Source organism: Hirundo rustica, chromosome 24, assembly GCF_015227805.2.
Source record: "Hirundo rustica isolate bHirRus1 chromosome 24, bHirRus1.pri.v3, whole genome shotgun sequence".
In the NCBI taxonomy this organism is placed as follows: domain Eukaryota; kingdom Metazoa; phylum Chordata; class Aves; order Passeriformes; family Hirundinidae; genus Hirundo; species Hirundo rustica.
The window spans coordinates 3,810,923-3,829,539 of record NC_053473.1 but is presented as its reverse complement, the minus strand read 5'-3'; the positions used below and the strand labels follow the sequence as shown (position 1 = coordinate 3,829,539).

The 18,617-nt window shown below is 63.2% G+C and overlaps 1 protein-coding gene across 2 annotated transcripts in view; it reads left to right on the top strand.

Annotated features, from left to right (window-relative positions):
- Nucleotides 1-5,867: 5,867 nt before the first annotated feature.
- ITPR3 (inositol 1,4,5-trisphosphate receptor type 3) overlaps nt 5,868-18,617 on the top strand; it is a 37,932-nt gene continuing 25,182 nt past the window's right edge. For both annotated transcript variants that reach the window (XM_040085450.2, XM_040085449.2), the window contains exons 1-5: nt 5,868-6,296; nt 11,684-11,754; nt 15,164-15,285; nt 18,215-18,301; nt 18,404-18,562. In XM_040085450.2, the coding sequence (XP_039941384.1) occupies nt 6,208-6,296; nt 11,684-11,754; nt 15,164-15,285; nt 18,215-18,301; nt 18,404-18,562 (528 nt within the window). In that variant the 5' untranslated portion in view covers nt 5,868-6,207. The remainder of the gene's footprint in view (nt 6,297-11,683; nt 11,755-15,163; nt 15,286-18,214; nt 18,302-18,403; nt 18,563-18,617) is intronic.

Genomic DNA, 18,617 nt, shown 5'->3' with positions numbered 1-18,617 from the left:
GGCTTGGCCTGAAATCCATCTGCAGGGAGCTGCTGGAGGAGAGGCCGTGCCTGGCTGCTGGGAGCTGGGGCTGTGGTGGAGCCCTTTGGGTTTTTTCAGGGGCCAGGCATGCTGTGGGATCTGATTCCAGCACTGCTCGGAAAAATCTGCCCGTTTGTCACACGTTGAAACCCCAGAAACTTTGATTTTTAAGGGTATATAGTTATATATACGGGGCAAGATGGAGGATTTGGGGAGCTGTTTGAGTCCTTCGTGGTTTTGGGTGGTTTTTTTCTAATCGGGTGGAAAAGGTCCGCGTTGCAGACCTTGTGTGGTCGGTTATTGGGTTAAAAGTATAAATAATACAGGTGCCATCTCGTTATTGGAAAGTTTATGCTCAAAAAGACCTTGGGAAGAGTTAGAGGCACCTCCATTTCTACCTTGTTAGTTAGAGCTCACGACTCGTGAGGCTGCACTGTAGATAAGAGCTAATAAACACTGAGTCCGAACACAAAACTGTGACTCCTGAGCATTAATCCTGGCTCTAACATGAAGAAAAGGAGATAAGAACCCCACAATCATAGAATCCCGGACTGGTTTGGGTTGGGAGGGACCTCAAAGCTCATCCCATTCCCACCACAGGACACCTCCCGCTGGTCCAGGCTGCTCCCAGCCCTGTCCAGCGCTGATGGGACCAGTCTGGGCTGGGCGCTGCCCTGGCGTGCAGGAGAAGGCAGTGGGTGGATAAAGGAGGATTTTCCTGGGATGTAAATTGTGCAGGGTTGTGTCAATGAGGCCGGCAGCGCTGCTCCCACACGGGCACAGCTGTAAGGGGCGAAAAAGCAGCAGCTTTGGGGCACAGCTGCGGGGGATTTTGAAGGCGGCTGCACACGGGTGACGCCCGAGGCGCAGGGCAGGGCTGGCAGGAGGGCAGGGCAGCGCAGAACCTCTGGGGCAGCTCACGGAAGGGATGGGGAATGAGGAACAAAGCTCTCCCCTCACCCATCCCGACCCGGGGCCGAGGGTACAGCTGGCAACCCCATCCCCTGCTCCACCCCCCAATTAACCCGTGTTTGCTCATTAGGGAAGTTACAAGCCTGTGCAAACACTTCCATTCGCTTTCGATAAAGCCAAAAGAGAAAAAAAAAAACAAAACTAAACAACAAAAATCCCTGCCCGTGAGGTGTGGCCGGGCCCCGCAGGCTCCTCCCAGGGGTCTGGGGCGAGCGGGGGCTCCCGGGGGCCACCAGCCGAGGCCCGAGCATCCCTCCTGCCGCAGCCGAGCCCCGTGTCACCCGCTGGCTGTCCCCGACCCCGCTGCTCCCGCGGCGTTTGTCCCCAGCTTGGCCCGGTGTCGCTAACGGCAACTGCTAATTGTTCTCGCTCTCTGTACTATATTTAATCCCCCACTATTATTTTTTCCCCTTTTAATCATAAAAAGCCTAAATTTCCCTCGGGGAAGGTTATTGGCTCGAGCGTGGAAATATACCTGCGCCTTGCACGGCGCTGGGCCACCGGGGCTTTGGCTGTATTTTTAAATCCAAGTACAAAGTGTCTTCCACGCCGGCGTCGTTTAACCCTTCCCAGGAGGGAGAGTGGGAGGAAAGGAGCGTGTCGGGGGCGTGCTTCCCTTTTCCTCGGCTCCTGCTTGGCGCAGGATGGGTTTGGATGCATGGTGAGCGTGGGATTTGAGGAATTCGCCCTGTTTTCCTCCAGTTTTCCTTTCCCCCGGCGAGCTCGCCCCGGGCATCTCCTCCTCCCCAAACCTCCTCCTGGCCCCGCCGTGGGTGTGCGTGGGGAGGGCTGGGGTGCCCCGAGGTAACCCGGAGCCTCAACACCTTTGAGGATGTGGGCCAAAGTCATCCAGTCTGAGAGCTATTTCGGGGGAGCGCGGCTGCTCCCGCGGGAGCCCTGGCACAGCCGCCGCCGGAGCCGGCCGGGGCACAGATGGGACGGGCAGGAGGGAGCTGCTCCCGTCTCCTCCGTTAATGAAGTCACCCGAGGGGGCTCAGCCCTTCCCCCGCAGACCTTGGGGCGCCTTTCAAGCGGCTGCTGCAGGGGGAGGTTTGGGTTTTTGCAGCTCAGAGCAGGTTTGGGGTCTCGCCCTCATCCCTCTGCGCCAAAGGAGTGATTTCCATCAGTGGTGGCTGCTCTGGGCTCTGAAATCCTCACTCAGAAGGAGGAATGGGATGGAAACAAACCTTTTATTTTATTTTTTTTGTTTGTTTTTGGCCTGTGGTCAGTCCTGGTTTCATCCATCCCAGCCCCGACGCTGCTTCTCTCTGGGGCGGGAGGATGAGACAGCAGCGTGAACGGCTCCGCTCAGGCTTTGTGCCGGGTCTGGGGGCAGCGGCGGGGTCAGGGAGCACCCAGAGCCAGCGGGATGAGGGGACAAATTCCCCTCCTGGCCCCAGAACCCCCCTCCTCTGCGAGCAGCCCTCGCTCCCTGCTCTGCCCCGCACAAGGGACTGAGTGTCTCCCTCCCTGCTCCTCGAACAAAGGCAGCCACAGATATTTGTCTCCTTTTTCCAAGCGGTTTCACCCTTGAGTTGCCGGCCTCGATTTGGGATTCCCGAGGGGACCAGCAGCCAGAGGGGGCCCTGGCAGGATTCTGGGACGCTGCTTGGGCACCACCCGCCCTCCCCAGCACCACCTCCATCCCCTCCGTGATTTGCTCCCAAAGTGTCTGGACAAAACTCGAGCTCCGAGCGGGCTCCTGTGGAGCTTTTGGGGCGAGGATTCGACCCCGGGTGATCTGCTCCGGGAGCCCAACCCCGTCCCGCGGCAGGGAACGCTCCCTGCCGGGCTCCCCGCGCCAAGGGTGGGCAGGTGAGGAGGGGAGCTTTGCCAAGGGAGCATCCCGCGGGCAGGGCGGGGGCCTGGGGCAGGGAGGGGACCCTGCAGCTCTTTCGAAGGAGCAATTTCAGCATGAGAAAGGAATGCGGCTGCCGAGCCTGCCAGGGATGGGATGGAGGCCGTGCCTCAGGAGCAGGGATGATTTCTGCTGGCCTGACTCGCTGGCAGCCTCCTCGCAGCCGCTTCCTCTCCGGGAGGCAGAAACTCCCAGTTTTTATTTATCACACGGCTTAAAGTAGGGGCGAAGGAAGGAAATGTTCTTATTTTTAACTGCCCTCGTCTCCCCGGGGCCCGGGCCAGTGCTGGCACGGCGAGGTGGCCACAAGGAGCAACCCTGTGGCCACCAAGAGCATCCCCTGGCCAAGGCTCCTCCTCACCTGAGCACTGCAGGCTGTTGGCAGCTCCCCGCGGGCTCTGAGCCCATGCACGGAGTGTCCCCGAAGGGACAGCATCCGAGGGACCCTGCGCAGAGCGGGGACACGCAGGGTGGGCAGGGGGGCGGCTCGGTGTGGGCACAGCCACCCTGAGGGCAGCTGAGAGCCACTGAGCCCCAGGGAAAATTCAAAATTCAAAATTCACCCACCCCTGCAGCTGCTGGTGTGGGGGACAGACCTTGGTGACCTGCTGGGGGTCCCTGTTTGTGTCCCCACAAGGACAGAGCTGTCACCAATCCCATTGTGCTGGGGGTCCCTGTTTGTGTCCCCACAAGGACAGAGCTGTCACCAATCCCATTGTGCTGGGGGTCCCTGTTTGTGTCCCCACAAGGACAGAGCTGTCACCAATCCCATTGTGCTGGGGGTCTCTGTGTCCCCCAAAAAGACAGAGCTGTCACCAATCCCGTTGTGTTGGAGGTCCCTGTTTGTGCCCCCACAAGGACAGAGCTGTCACCAATCCCATTGTGCTGGGGGTCTTTGTGCCCCCACAAGGACAGAGCTGTCACCAATCCCATTGTGCTGGGGGTCCCTGTTTGTGCCCCCACAAGGACAGAGCTGTCACCAGTCCCATTGTGCTGGGGGTCCCTGTTTGTGCCCCCACAAGGACAGAGCTGTCACCAATCCCGTTGTGCTGGGGGTCCCTGTTTGTGCCCCCACAAGGACAGAGCTGTCACCAATCCCCTTGTGCTGGGGGTCTCTGTGTCCCCACAAGGACAGAGCTGTCACCAATCCCATTGTGCTGGGGGTCCCTGTTTGTGCCCCCACAAGGACAGAGCTGTCCTGTCCTGGGCTGGAGGCTGGGGAGGTTTTCATCCAGCCCAGCTCCATCCAGGCAGGATTTGTTGTGTCACCGTTTCCAGGGTTCAGAGTGGGCAGGGCGACACCCCTGGAATATTTTGGGTTCCCCACCCTCAGCTGGGTGCTGTCACCACCCCGCCGGTGCCAGGGGTGGGATGGAGGTCTCCAGGGGCTCCACCCCGCTGTTCCCAGTCCTCCTGAGTGGCAGGAACCAGGCCCGGTGCCCGTTTGTTTAGTGCCACGGGGTTTTGCACTTCCAGAGGGTTTTCCTTGCCCAGCCCTGCCCAGTGAGGCCGGTGGCCCTGGCTCGTGTCTGTGCTCAGAGCAGTTGATCCAGGCATGAAGTTTTGCTCTTTGGTTTTCCTTGGGGTTTTCCTTGAGCTCCTGTTGTGAAACCTTCATTTGCTTCTAAAAGCAGTGAGCTTCTTTCTCTTTTTTTTTTTTCTCATGATCTTCTCTTTCCCCCCTCTGTTGCCCTGAGATAAAGGCTTCTAAATTTGTCCTGTGCTGAAAATGCAGCTAATCCTGATGGACCTGAATTCGCATGTCCCCCCCAGAGGAATTGCACTAATTTATTTTTTTTTTTTCCCCTTTGTTCTGCCAGGGGACCTGTCCGTTTCCTAGTGGAAAGAAAAAAAAAAAATTTAAAAAATCACTATTTAGGGCAAGGTTTATATTCCCGAAACCTGTGTTTGTTTGCGAGAAAAGAGGACAGGAGGGAAATAAATGAGAAAAGCATCATGCTGCTTTTTTTTTTTTTTTTTTTCCGATATTGTTTTTACAGCAGGCAAGTTTTAATTAAAGTGAAGAACTGGGTCGCTTGTGCTGTCCAGAAGATGCTCTGAGGACGTGGTCCTTTCCCACCGGTGTTAATTTGGGAGCCCGGAGCAGCTGGCCCAGCCTGGAGGTGTCGGGAAGGAGTGCGGGGACAGGCTGGGCTCTGGAGGAGGGGATGCAGGGGGGGTCTCTCCATCCTGCCCGCGGCTCCTGGCGGCCATGGAGGGGTGGGATGCGGAATTTTGGCTGCCGGGTGAGCCCTGTGCCACCCATGCAGGGGCCGGGCAGGGTTTGGCAGCGCTGCGGGGACACGAGGGGACGGCGCCGGTGAGAGGCGAAGCAGGTGCGAGCTGGCCCTGCTGGGAGCGAGCCTGGCAGGAGCCGCCCGGGCTTCGGGAAGCCGCAAGTGCTCGCCCGGGGCAGAAAAACCCACCGAGAGCCGCCTCGGCCTCACCGGGGGCTCCCCGTGCTGCGGGCGGTGCGGGACCCGGGAATGCTCCGGCCGCGGGACAGGGACGGGGACAGGAACGGGGATGGGGACAGGGACGGGGACAGGGATGGGGACAGCGACAGCGGACCTGCGGCTCCCGCGGTGTCACCTGAGGAGGGGGCAGCAGCCAAGGAGGGACAGGGAAGGAGCTGCGGCAGTGACCGCTCTCTTTCCCCGATGGCTGCGGGCGGTGGGTGAGTGGGGGGGCTCCCCGCGACCCCCCGAGCGCTCCGAGCGGGGGAGCCGCGGGCAGGACCCCCGGGATGAGCGCTCCGTGCCGGGCTGCAGCGGCCGGGCGGCCCGAGGGGCGGCTGGGGGGGTTCGTGCCGGGGGTCTCGGAGCCGGGGCTGCCCCGGGGCTCGCAGCTCCCGCACCCCCGGCCCCCCCCGACGGGAGGCGGGTGCCGGGGGTGGGGCCTCTCGTCGCCCCCCCCGTCCCGGGCGGCCCCGGGTCCCCTCCCCGCACGCTGCTGCCGGCGGGACTTCCTGATCCCGCTGCATTGGCCGCAGGTAGCGCAGCTGTGCGGGACGGGGCACGGACAGACGGACGGAGCCCATGCGGACCTTTAGCTGAGCTTCATCCCCCGCCCCCTCCTCCTCCTCCTTCTCCTCCTCCTCCTCGTCTTCCTCCTCCCTCCCTGCCCGGCTCCCTTCCTGCCCGGCACATGTAAAACTTGTGCGTGGGGCTCCGCTCCCGTCCCGCTCCCGGTGCTGCTGGCGGCAGGAGCCGGGCTGGGATCGTCCCCCGGCGGAGCAGAGACCCCTCCGCACCCCCCCCGGAGCAGGGAGCCCCCGGCTCCGCTCGCCCATGCTGGATTTCGGCCCGGGAAGGTGACTGCGGGAGGAAGCGGCGCCGCGCCGGGTCAGAGTAACCATGAATGAGATGTCGAGTTTCCTGCACATCGGGGACATCGTCTCCCTGTACGCCGAGGGCTCCGTCAATGGCTTCATCAGCACCTTGGGGTGAGCCAGGGGCTCCCGGGGCCGCCCGACGGCGATTCCGGGATGGGACGGGGCTGCTGAGCCGGAGCGCGGTGGGAAAAGGGAGCGGGGAAACTCCGGGAGCTGCGGCGGGGCCGGGGGGCAGCGCCGGGCACGGGGACAGGGTGACCCCGGGCTCGTCCCCGGGCTGGTCCCCGGCTCCAGCCGCTGTCAGGGGTGGGATGTGACCCTGGAGGGACCCTCGGCCCCCCTTCCCCCGGCCAGAAGCTGCTTCCCCCCGCTCAGGGGCTGTGGGGATGAAATGGGTTTGAGCAGCGGGAGGGGTCGGTGGGGTGAGGACGGGGACATGTGAGGGTGACAGCTCGGGCAGGCGGGGCCCCTCCTGGGCACGGGGGCATTCTGCGCTCCCCGCCGCGTCCAGCGTGGCTGGAGGCTGCCAGGGGGACGGGCAGCGGCGGCTCCCAGTGTCCCCCTCAGTGTCCCACGCTGGTCAGCGGGGATCGCTGCAGGGTCACCGAGCCGGGCTGCCCGTGGCTACCGAGGGCTACCGAGGGCTACCAAGGGCTGGGGGGGACGGGGCAGTGCCAGCCCCGCGCTGAGGCGGCTCCCTGGCGGTGGCAGGACAGGCCAGGGGATCTCTGCCCCACCTGGGGACAGGAGTGGAGACCGTGGGGACCCGTCCCGTGTCACCCCCGTGTCCGTGCGGCTGCAGCGGCCCCCGGGCACTGCCAGGCCGGCGATGCCCCTGTGCGGACACCCGCCTGCTCCCACCGGGAATGTTTTCCCGGTGGCACCGGGACAGGGTGGGGGACAGGGAAAGCTCCGACAGGGCCGCGCCGGGGCACGGGTGGGGTTTTCCTTACCCTGAAAAGGTAAGAGGGAGCGGGGGAGATGTGGGGCCGTGCCAGCGCTCCTGCCCCGCGCTGCTGCGTGTAGGAGAGGCTGAGCTCAGGCAGGAATGCTGACTTGGATGGGATTCCTGGGGCAGGAGCTGCCCGGCTCTGTAATCTGCGCTGAATGCGCTTGCTGCCACACGCCTGTGCCGGAGCGGAGCTGCGCCCACACGCCTTCCCTCGCCCACCGCCGGCCACGCGCGGCCTCTGGGCTGCTGCCCAAAAATCGGGGGGCACCGGGGTGCAGAAGCGCCCAGGGTGCCCGTGTGTGCAGCAGGTCCTGCGGGTGCAGCCCGCCCGTGCCAGCCCCTCCTGCATCCCCACGGGCGGTTTTGGAGAGGTCTCCTCGGAGCTGGCCCCAGGCAGGGGATGCGGAGCACTCCTCCAGCCTCTCGGAAATGGGCTCTGCAGGGTCCCAGAACTGGCTGCTGTCCCCAGAACACGTCCCAGCGGCTCAGTTAGGAACGTGTAGATTTTTCAGAGCTCTGATCCCTTTGCAGCCCCGGCCCTCACATCCCCCTTTGTGCCAGGTGTTTCTCCAGACTTCCTCAGAAGCACCTGAAGAGCAGGGATTGCTTAGGGACCCTCTTCTCCCCGACCCCAGCACATCCTCCGTGGGCAGCGCCGCTTTCCCAGGCTTCTCCTTCCTGCAGGTTCTTTCCCTCCTCCCTCCTAAAATTGTTTTCCCTGGTGCCCTGAGACCTGGGAGACCCAACCACACCTTAAATCACTCCTGCGATAAGGGACCAGGTGACTCACCGAGAGTGCTCCTCCTGCCGCGGGGACCTCACACAGCTCATTTGCAAGGCAAACAGCTCTGCCAGCCCACGCGGGCGCCCTGCGGAAGCGTTCCTGACATCCTTCCTTGTGCAGGAGCTGGCTCTGGGATCGCCTGGCCTCTGCGGTGGGGTCACCTCTCTTTGTGGGGTGACACGGAGCGTCCCCAGCGATCAGCAGTGTCACGTTAAGGGTGGCTGCTGTGACATCCCTGTGGGGCAGCCCCGGGGGTCTCCGGGGTGTGGGGAGCCCTGCAGCCCCACCTGAGGCTCCTCTGCTCCCCGAATCTCTGTCGCGACCCCTGGGCACGAGCCCTCTCTTTCAGCCCCTCTCTGCAGCGGGCGTTTGCTCGTGAGCAGGAAAAACATCCCGGGCTGGGCTGGGTGGGAACGGAGAGCCAAGACACCCAAAGCAGCCGGAATGTTCCAGCCAGTGCCCTGGGAAGGGAGAACTGCGCTCAGGGCCCGGGAGTGACCCTTGGCGCTCTGGGCCACGGGATGGGCAGATTGGAGTGGCCACCAGTGGTTTTGGGGACACGGGAGGTTGCCCAGGAGGATTTTGTGCTGCCCCATCCCTGCCGGGCTCCCAGAGCCCTTCAGCGGCTCAGAACGGGCACCGGCAGAGGGGAATGGTCGGTGACAAACCCGGCCGGGTGCCCGGCGGCTGTTGCAGGTGAAATAACACCTGTACCTGCGCTTGCAGGTGGATTTTGGGGTGGAGCAGCTCGGGGAGATGCAGTTGGTTAAAGCGTAACTCCAGCTCCGCCGGGTCAGGATGAACCCGTCCCGGCCGGGGGGAGGAGGAGGAGGAGTCCGAGCCCTCCTGGCACCAGGACAGCACCAAAATCTGCATTTTTGTGGCCGCCCCGCTCACTTTACCCCCTCCTCCCTGAGGCAGCGCCCACCCTGCGGGTGCCAGAGGGGCTGACCTGGCTCCACGGCCAGCAACGAGCTCTCCTCACCCTCCTCTTCCTCACCTCGGGGACTGCTGGGCTTTGCATTGGGGTTCTCTTGGCTCTGTTGGGATTTCCCTTCTCCCCTGGACCCCGGTGTGCCCGAGCTCCCCTTGGCATGGTCCATGCCACTTCTGGGGAAGGTTTCAGCCCGGCCCAGGGGGCTCCAGCTCGGGCCATGCCCGGGGAGGGGTCGGGAGGATCTGACCGCCGTGGGTTTCGCAGCGCTGCTCGAGCTCCTTCTCCCCGACCTCGGGGAAGGCTCTGCCTCGCACGAGGCCAAGCGCGCCGGCCCCGGCCAGGGAATCACTTTGTGCTCGGGGTTTGGAAGCACCAGGAAGCCCCGACGGGAGCACCGAGAGGACTCCGGGGCTAGGAGCCAGCCAAGATGCTCGCCCGCGCCTTGAGCAGCTCATGGCTGCTGGATCCCGCCCCTCCCACTCCCGGGGGGGGATTTGGAACGGCAAAATGACATTCCCTGGGTGCATCTCGCCTCCTGCCTCGCTCAGGATCCTCCTCCCGCTGCTTGGACACCGCTCTCCCATGGAAAGGTGCCCTCGCACATCCCCGCTGCTCTCCAGGGAGCTTCCCCGGCCCATCCCACCGCGGGAATGCCGGTTATGAGCAGCCCCAGCAGCCTCCCAGGTGGCTCATGTCCACTCTGGCAGAATCCCCCCTTTTTTTTTTTTTTAAATTTTCAGCAATATTTTAACCGAGGAATGTTCGCCCAGAGCATCGGTTTAATAAAAAAGAACACTTCGCGTTCCTGCCGAGAGCGTAATCCTGGGATTAAAGGTGCTGAAAGTGCCCAGAGATCGTTAACTAATTAAGACTTCCAGGCTGGCAGGTCACTGTCTCTAATCCCGTCCCTTGGGTGCCGGGCACGGGGCAGCGCTGCAGCAGGGCCGAGCGGAGGGAGAGGCTCCCAGGCTCTTTTCTTCGGTGCTGAAAATAAACCCGGCAGGTCGGGCACATCCTCAGAGCCCTCCAGCGATGAGAGTGGAGGATTTGGGGGTTTAAAGTGCCCAGATGGATCGAACCTTTCTGCCTCCACGGGCACTGAGGGGCTGGGGATGTGCCGAGGGTCTGGGCTTCACTCCCTGAGCCCCCCACCGTGTCCTCAGCCCCGGGTGGGTTTTGCTCCCAGGCCCATCCCGAGGGTTTGTTCTGCCCTGTCCCCCACCAGAATAACAGAACAGAAACCAAAACTGCCCCCGAGTGACACCGGCGCTGGGCTGGGGCTTCGCACATCCCCCTGGTTTCCCCCTTTCCCTCTTTCCCTGCCCTCCCAAAGCTCTGTGCCCTGCAGGGATCCGGGAATGTCCCTGGCTGCTTCACCGCTGTCACCACCCGTGGAAAAGGTTTTTGGACAGCCCCAACCCCCCCGTGCTGCTGCCCACGGGTGTTTGCAGAGCCAGGGCAGCCCTGTCTGGCCGCGGCTCGTAGCAGGTCTGGGGTTTTTCCAACCCCTTCCAGGTCTTCGCTAATCGTTTTGAAGCGTCTGCTGCCACCAGGCAGATTGCTCTTGTCTCTTTCTGTGAAATCTGAGGCTGCTCTCCCCGGGGAGCACGGGGGTGTCAGAGCCCGGTGCCAGCCCACGCCTCCTCACCAAGGACACGGCAGCACCGGGGTCCCCGGGGTCCCCATCCATCAGCGCCGAGGCCAAATTCCTCTCTGCCGAGCGAAAGGAATCCTCCCCTCGTCCAGAGAGCGGCTGGGCTGAGGGGAGGAGGCCGGATCTGCCCAGGTTTTCACCCTTTGTGGAGCAGCGCGGCCATCTCCAGCCATTTTCGGATCGTTTGGATCGTTGGGGACACCGAGGGTCCCCCGAGGCGGGGTGGCGGGGACAGCGCAGGCTCCGCTTTGCCTCGCTGCTCCAGGCTGTGCCTGCCCTGCTATCCCACGACAGAGCTGTCCCGGCACGGGTTGTCCCTCCGGGAGAGCGCTGCAGGAACACTCCCGCATCCTCCCGCACGCTCCGCAGGTGGGGACGCGCTTCCCCTGGCTCCCCGGGGCAGGAGCGGCGCTTCTCCCGCTGCTCCGGCTTCCCGAGGCTGGGGAAAGCGGGCGAGCGGGTGCAGCCAGTCCTGCTGGAGCGCCCAGTTCCCGCGGGAGCCTCGCACGCACTGGGAGCCCCTCGGGCGGTGCTCGCCCCTCTGTGCTCTGGGCAGATCCTCCTGTTCCCGGTGACTCTGAAAAGCGACGTCCCGTCCATCCCCAAAACAGCCCCCGGCAGCCAAGGCCAAGGCCGTGGGATTTTGCTCAACGCTGGGAAAACAGAGGTGGGCAGGGAGGAGACACAGAGCCTTGATCTGATGGGCAGAGGCTGCAGCTGCGATCAGATAATAATTAATAACTGGGTTTGGGGGGGGGCCCGCACCCTCCATGTCCCAGTGGGAAGAGTTCCCAGGCAGGGAAAGAGAACCGGTGAACGGAATCCCGGTTTTGCTGGATGGAGGGTGCAATAACAGCTCTGTGTGCCGGGCAGGGCACGCGGGTCACCGAGCAAAGGGCCCGCAGTGGCTGCCACCAACCTTCCCTGGTCCCTCAGTGCCGTACCAGCCCCGTGGGCAGCATGGAAAACACCCAGGGAAGCAGTGGGAAGCCAGGGAAGGGGCGTTCAGCTCCTGAAAAACATTTACGGGCGGGAAACAGGCGGGAAACAGGAGGTGCAGCTCTGGGTTTGTCTCGTGGGGCCGGGTGACGGTGGCACAACGGCGGTGCACGCTCAGCCCCGCTGCCACCGCGCCGCTCCTGACCCCGCTGCCGCTTTTTGTCCCCCTCAGGCTGGTGGACGATCGGTGCGTGGTGGAGCCGGCGGCTGGGGACCTGGACAACCCCCCCAAGAAGTTCCGAGGTGAGGCTGGGGCAGCCCCGATCCTGGCCCTGAGCATCCACAGCTAATTGTCAACTGTTAATTGTCCCTGGGATGGGACGGGGGGGCGAAGCTGTGCCCTGTGCTGCGCCCACCTGGGAGGTGCTGGCGTGTCCCAGGTGCTCGGGATGCTCCACACTCAGGGAAGGGCCCTATCCCAGTAGGATTTGGGTGCCTGGATCACAACCAGCAGGGAGCAGAAAGCTGGGAAACCTCCCCAAATCTGTGGCTGTGCTGTTGGGTTTGGGGCTGGTTTAGGGCAGCTGCTCCTTTCTTCCCCTCTGCTGTCGTTTCACGTCTTCTTTTAAATATGATTTTTGTAAATACCGCTTCCCCACTCTGCCTTGTGCCTCCACCTTTTTTCTCGGGGTGGCTTTAACAGCACCCACACCCCCGGCCACCCTCCTTTCCCCCCACACCCCCAAAACATCTCAAAACACCCACTCTTCACTCTCTCCCATCCCACCAATCTGGCTCTCCATGGGAGTCACCACCAATAATTTACTCAGGAGTCTAATTAACGACCCATCCAGCATCTCCAGCATCCCCCAGCCCCTTCCAGCTCCATTCCCAGCCTGGGGCTGGATGCCCAGCAGCCTCCAGCTCCATTCCCAGCCTGGGGCTGGATGCTCAGCAGCCTCCAGCTCCATTCCCCGCCTGGGGCTGGATGCCCAGCAGCCTCCAGCTCCATTCCCCGCCTGGGGCTGGATGCTCAGCAGCCTCCAGCTCCATTCCCAGCCTGGGGCTGGATGCTCAGCAGCCTCCAGCTCCATTCCCAGCCTGGGGCTGGATGCTCAGCAGCCTCCAGCTCCATTCCCAGCCTGGGGCTGGATGCCCAGCAGCCTCCAGCTCCATTCCCAGCCTGGGGCTGGATGCACAGCAACCTCCAGCTCCATTCCCAGCCTGGGGCTGGATGCACAGCAGCCTCCAGCTCCATTCCCCGCCTGGGGCTGGATGCCCAGCAGCCTCCAGCTCCATTCCCCGCCTGGGGCTGGATGCCCAGCAGCCTCCAGCTCCATTCCCAGCCTGGGGCTGGATGCCCAGCAGCCTCCAGCTCCATTCCCAGCCTGGGGCTGGATGCCCAGCAGCCTCCAGCTCCATTCCCAGCCTGGGGCTGGATGCCCAGCAGCCTCCAGCTCCATTCCCAGCCTGGGGCTGGATGCTCAGCAGCCTCCAGCTCCATTCCCAGCCTGGGCCTGGATGCCCAGCAGCCTCCAGCTCCATTCCCAGCCTGGGGCTGGATGCTCAGCAGCCTCCAGCTCCATTCCCAGCCTGGGGCTGGATGCCCAGCAGCCTCCAGCTCCATTCCCAGCCTGGGGCTGGATGCTCAGCAGCCTCCCCGGCCGCATTCCCGGGTTGAATCTCTTTTCCAGGCTCAGGTTTTTCGGCCGGGCCCCGCACTCCCTATCAGGATATCCAGCTGTTTGTTTTAATGGCCGGAAAGGTAGAGCTCTCGCTGCTCGATAGCCATCGCCCGCAGCGAGGTGGAAACAACGGCCCGGGGCTGTTCCCTGCGGCCCCGGCCGGAGCCTGCGGGGGATTTTCATGCGCTGTCGCCGTCCCCACATCCTGTGGCCGGACCCTGCCCTATCCTGAGCCGCACACGGGTCGTGCCGGCGCTTCCCGCTGGGAAAACAGGACCCTCCTGCCGAGGTCAGCCCGGAGCGGCTCTTTGGAAACGCCAGCACCCACCTGGGAGCTGCTCCAGCCCGCGGCTCCTCGCAGAGACGCTGACACCTCTCAGTTATTTGCTTTTTTTAAAATTTTTGCGGTTTCTCCTCCCGCTCTTCCCAGCCCAGCTCAGGCACGTCGGGAAAAGCTTCCACCCTCCCAGGCAAGGGGGCAGCAGGACTCTCAGCTGTGCCACTGCTGTCCCTACTTCCCCCAAGGGGTCACCTGGAGATTTTGCCCCCCAGGCCTCTCTGGATGGGAGGTTTTGCCCCCAAAGCCACAATGGGTGGGAAAATTTGCCCCCAGAGCTACTCTGGCTCAGCCCCACATCACCTCCGGGCTGCTCACTCTTGGCAGCGCTGGTGCAGGAGCTTCCTTCACCTTCCCTCTTCTCCACCCCAACGCATCTTTCAGAGATCTGGCGGCGCTTTGGTGCCAAAATCTCCGGCTCCCAGCCGAGCCGTGCTGGAGATCTTCTGCGCGCACCCCCTGCCGTGCCTCAGTTTCCCTCCTTGCAAAACCGGGCTGAGCGCTGAGCCCAGGGGCAGGGCAGGCTCGGAGCCCGGCCCTGAATTCGCAGCCATTTCAGAGTCGCTCTGCTGGGTTGGTTTTTTTTGGTTTATTTTTTTTTCTTTACCTCCCCCTGGCCTCTCCTTCCCACCAGCGCCTTTCGCAGCAGCTCCCCCCCTAATTAACAATTTAATGGAGCTCGCTCCGGCCGCTCGGGGCGGGGGCTCGGGGCCGCTCCGCCGCTCGGGTTTGCTCCGGCACGGGATGTGCCATCGGCAAACAGGTAAAACGAAACGCGAAACCTGGCGCTGCCCCAGCGGCCCCGGCCGGTGAGAACCGCGCTCGGCGCTGCCCCGGCGGCACTCCCAGGTAAATAAACACGGGCTCGCCAGCGCCTCGGGCCCGCCGCCAGGCAGGGAAGGAACTTTATTATTTTCTTTTTTTAAATTTTTTTTTAAATTTTTTTTTTTTTTTTTTTTTTTTTAACGCCTGAACTTTCTGCGCTGCTATTTCAAGCGTAATTAGGCCGATTGAGGCTGCAGAGCCCTTCCTGCCCTCCTGCGCAGCTTCCAGCCCGGGGAGGAGGGGTGGGGAGGCTGTCTCCAGGACATCTGCTCCCCTGCCCCAGCTCCCGGAGCCCGGCCCTGCTCGTCCGCGCCTCCCGCCCACCGTCCCGGGGGGAGCAGGAGAATGGGGGCAACGAGCGGCGCGGGGAGAGCTCCGAGGAGCTGGGATGCATCCCGTGCATCCTTTAGGATCCTGAACCAGAGCCGCTGGCACAGGGATTTCGGGAGCCGGTGATGCGGGTCCCGATGGCGCAGCCGCTCCCAGGCTCAGGGTGTCCCGTGGGTGACAGGGGACGCGGAGGTGGCTCCCGGTGTCCCAGGCTCCCTCCTGCAGGGATCCTCTCCTCCTCTGGCGCAGCTGGGCTCCGTCAGAGCTCCTTCTCCCCCCTGAAGCTTTCCTTCCCGAGCGGCGCGGCCGTTTCCGATGGGAACGCTTGGGATCGCGAGTCCGAGGAGCGCAGTAATTCCCGGACTCATTATTTATCCTGATTTCAGGGCCGTGCGGCAGCCAGCGCGCCGTGACGTGACCTCCGCCGTGTCTCCCCGGTGCACGGGGGGACCAGGAGCGTCCCTGCCCCTCGGTGACACTGCTGGGGACGCCCTGGTGGCTGCTGCAGCCTCAGCAGGCTCTGCTCTGTCCCCAGATTGCCTCTTCAAGGTGTGTCCCATGAACCGCTACTCTGCCCAGAAGCAGTACTGGAAGGCCAAGCAGACCAAGCAGGACAAGGACAAGATCGCGGACGTGGTGCTGCTGCAGAAGCTCCAGGTGAGCAGGAGCCGGGGGCTCGGAGCTGGCAGCGCCCACGAGCCGGGCGGGCGATGCCACCCGCACCTCTGGCGGTGCTGGATTGGGGTGAGAAGGGATCTCCAGCTGTTTTCCCCCTTGTCCCTTGCCCAGCCATTGCTGTGTCACCCTCCTGATGCTTCTTGTGCCGAGGTGCTGTGGCAGAGGAGCTCTGTGAGCACAGCCCTGCACCCTGGGGCGCCCCAGGGCACCCCTCAGCACCCCAGGACACCCTACAGCATTCCAGGGCACCGCAGGGCACCCCAGGACACCTTTCATCTCCCCAGGACACAACACCCTTGAGCATTTCAGGACACCCCAGGACACCCCAGGACACCTTTCATCACCCCAGGACACAACACCCTTGAGCATTTCAGGACACCCCCGGGCACTCTTGAGCATTTCAGGACACCCCAGGACACCCCTCAGCACCCCAGGACACCCCTGCAGGAGGGAGCCCTGCTTCCAGGCTGTGCTCCAAAGGGCTGGGGAAGGGAAAGGCTCCCGTTGGCTTCCCCGAGCTTTGGCCAGGGCCCACATCAAACATTGCACAACGGCCTCAGGCAGCTGGCGAGGCCCCGCCGATGATTCATAAAACCAAAGCCGGGGAGAGATTTCACTAAATCATCTCATCGGGGCCTCCAGCCCGGCCCCGGCCCCGCCATCCCCGGCTCTGCCTGGGGCACGGGGGGCTGGGCAGTGCCAGGACAGCGTGTCCTGCCCTGGAGGTGCCCGTTGCCGTGGCCAGCCCTGGCACACACGGAGCCCCATCCTCCTGCTCCCGTTAGCCGGGCTTGGAACGTCACAGCTGTCCTGGCCACGAGCTGTCCTGGCCCACGAGAGGCTCATTTCTGAGCCTGATTGATTGCACCTTGGTCAGGGCTGCTCTTAAAGAGGTTCTGCCGTTTCCTCGCTCCTTCCTGCCGCTCCCGGTGTCCCTGCGGCCGGAGCCACCCTGCCAAGCTCTGCGGGCGCCGGGCTCCAGCCTGCCCCTGGTCAGGGAGGTGATAAACAGGCTGAGAACATCTCCCAGCCCACGGAGGTGATTTCCTGAGGCAGCAGCAGCCGGGTGTGGAGTGGAGAAGCCTCTCCTGCTGTGCCCATGGGTGCCTTTCCGAGCTCGTGCCCCTCGCTGCTGTGTTTCCCTGGGTTTAAGCGCCGTGTTCATGGCCCAAAGCAGCTCAGGCTCTCTGCTGATGTCCCCCAGAGCTCCCCGATCCCCTGCGGGCAGCCCTGGCCTTGGGGACAGTCCCCAGCCCATCCAAGGGACAGCGTGGGAACGCCAGCTCCGGGAACTGGCTCGGGGCGGGCAGCTCCCAGTGCCAGCCCCGCTGGCTGGGGGCGAGGGAGGTGCTCAGATCCCGAGGGAGATTGAGGTGCTGGATCTCCCATCAGGGCCGTGCTGGCTGCTCCCTGGGGTTGTTGTTAAACTCCCAGAGCGGCGTCAGTGCGGGATTTCTTGGCAGAGGGTTTGTCCTGATGGCAGCAGCCACCTCTGCAGGGTGGTGAGGGCGGCTCCTGGTGACACCCAGAGCTCTGTGGGGATGGAAGGATCACCCCAAGGGGCACCCGGAGCTCTGTGGGGATGGAAATATCACCCCAGGTGACACTCAGAGCTCTGTGGGGATGGAGGGCAGCTCCTGGTGACACTCAGAGCTCTGTGGGGATGGAGGGCAGCTCCTGGTGACACCCAGAGCTCTGTGGGGATGGAAGAATCACTCCAAGGGGCACCCAGAGCTCTGTGGGGATGGAAGGATCACCCCAAGGGGCACCAGGAGCTCTGTGGGGATGGAAATATCACCCCAGGTGACACCCAGAGCTCTGTGGGGATGGAAATATCACCCCAGGTGACACTCAGAGCTCTGTGGGGATGGAAGGGTGACCCCAGGTGACACCCAGAGCTCTGTGGGGATGGAGGGTCACCCCAAGGGGCACCCAGAGCTCTGTGGGGATGGAAATATCACCCCAGGTGACACTCAGAGCTCTGTGGGGATGGAGGGTGGCTCCTGGTGACACCCAGAGCTCTGTGAGGATGGAAATATCACCCCAGGTGACACCCAGAGCTCTGTGGGGACAGGCACCAGGCACATCCAGAGCCCTCACCTGCTCGGGCGCTCAGGACCCGCTGCCCCATCCTCCCTCTCAGTGCCAAGCCGTGATTCCAGATGTTCCCAATTCCTCTGCCCTCAGGTGAAAGGGCTGAGAGCAGGGTGGGAAGGGGCAGAGGCTCTCCCAGCTCCATCCCTCGCTGTTTCCCATCACTGTTTTGGGGGAGCCCTGTGCTGGAGCTGCCCGGGCTGTGCCCAGCCTGGCGCCGCTGCTGTCGGCGCTCCTCTGCCATTGCCAGATTTGCCGTGGGAGCAAATTCCTGCCTCGCTCCACGTGTGTCAACATCCCATCGCTGCTCCGAGCGCCTGAGCCCATGGAAAATCTCTGTGGTTTTGGAGAGGGGCTGCTGAGCCTCCACTCGCGGGGACCCAGCAGGTCCAGGCCTGCTCCATCTCTGGGCACGGCGCCGCTGGCACAGAGCCTTTGGCTCCTTGGTTTTGGTGCTGCCCACAGCTCTGATTTGGGGTGTTTTACCCCATCCCGAGCTCAGCATCCTCGTTGGGTGTTACCCCAAAACCCGCTGTCCTGGGGGAATTTTGGCGCCCTTTTGTCCCTGTCCTAATCTGTAAAGTCCTCAGTTTAAAGCCCTGGTGGACTCCCAAGGGCTGGTCAGAGCCACGCCGTGGCCCTGGGCTGAGCTCTCGGGTGCTCCAGGCTGTGGCCCTGGGGGACAGAGGAACGCTGACCCTGACCCCAGCCCGATCCTTCCCAAAGCCAAGGCTGTGAGTGACCCTGCTGGGATTTGCTCCTGGGGAGGGAGGAGGGTGCTGCTCCTCACTCAGCTCTTCTCCTTTGGGAGCAGCACGCCGCCCAGATGGAGCAGAAGCAGAACGAGACGGAGAACAAGAAGGTGCACGGGGACGTGGTGAAGTACGGGAGCGTCATCCAGGTACGGATCCATCATGGATCCAGTGTGTCTGGGAAGGTGCTGGTGGTGTCTGGGGAGCCTTGGGAGCTGCACTTCTCATCCCTCCTCCCTCGGCTCCTCCAGCTGCTGCACATGAAGAGCAACAAGTACCTGACGGTGAACAAGCGGCTGCCGGCGCTGCTGGAGAAAAACGCCATGCGCGTCACCCTGGACGCCACCGGCAACGAGGGCTCCTGGCTCTTCATCCAGCCCTTCTGGAAGCTCCGGAGCAACGGGGATAACGTGAGCACGGGGCCCAGCAGCCCCTGAAGGGGCGTGCAGGGGGCTCCGTGCCCCC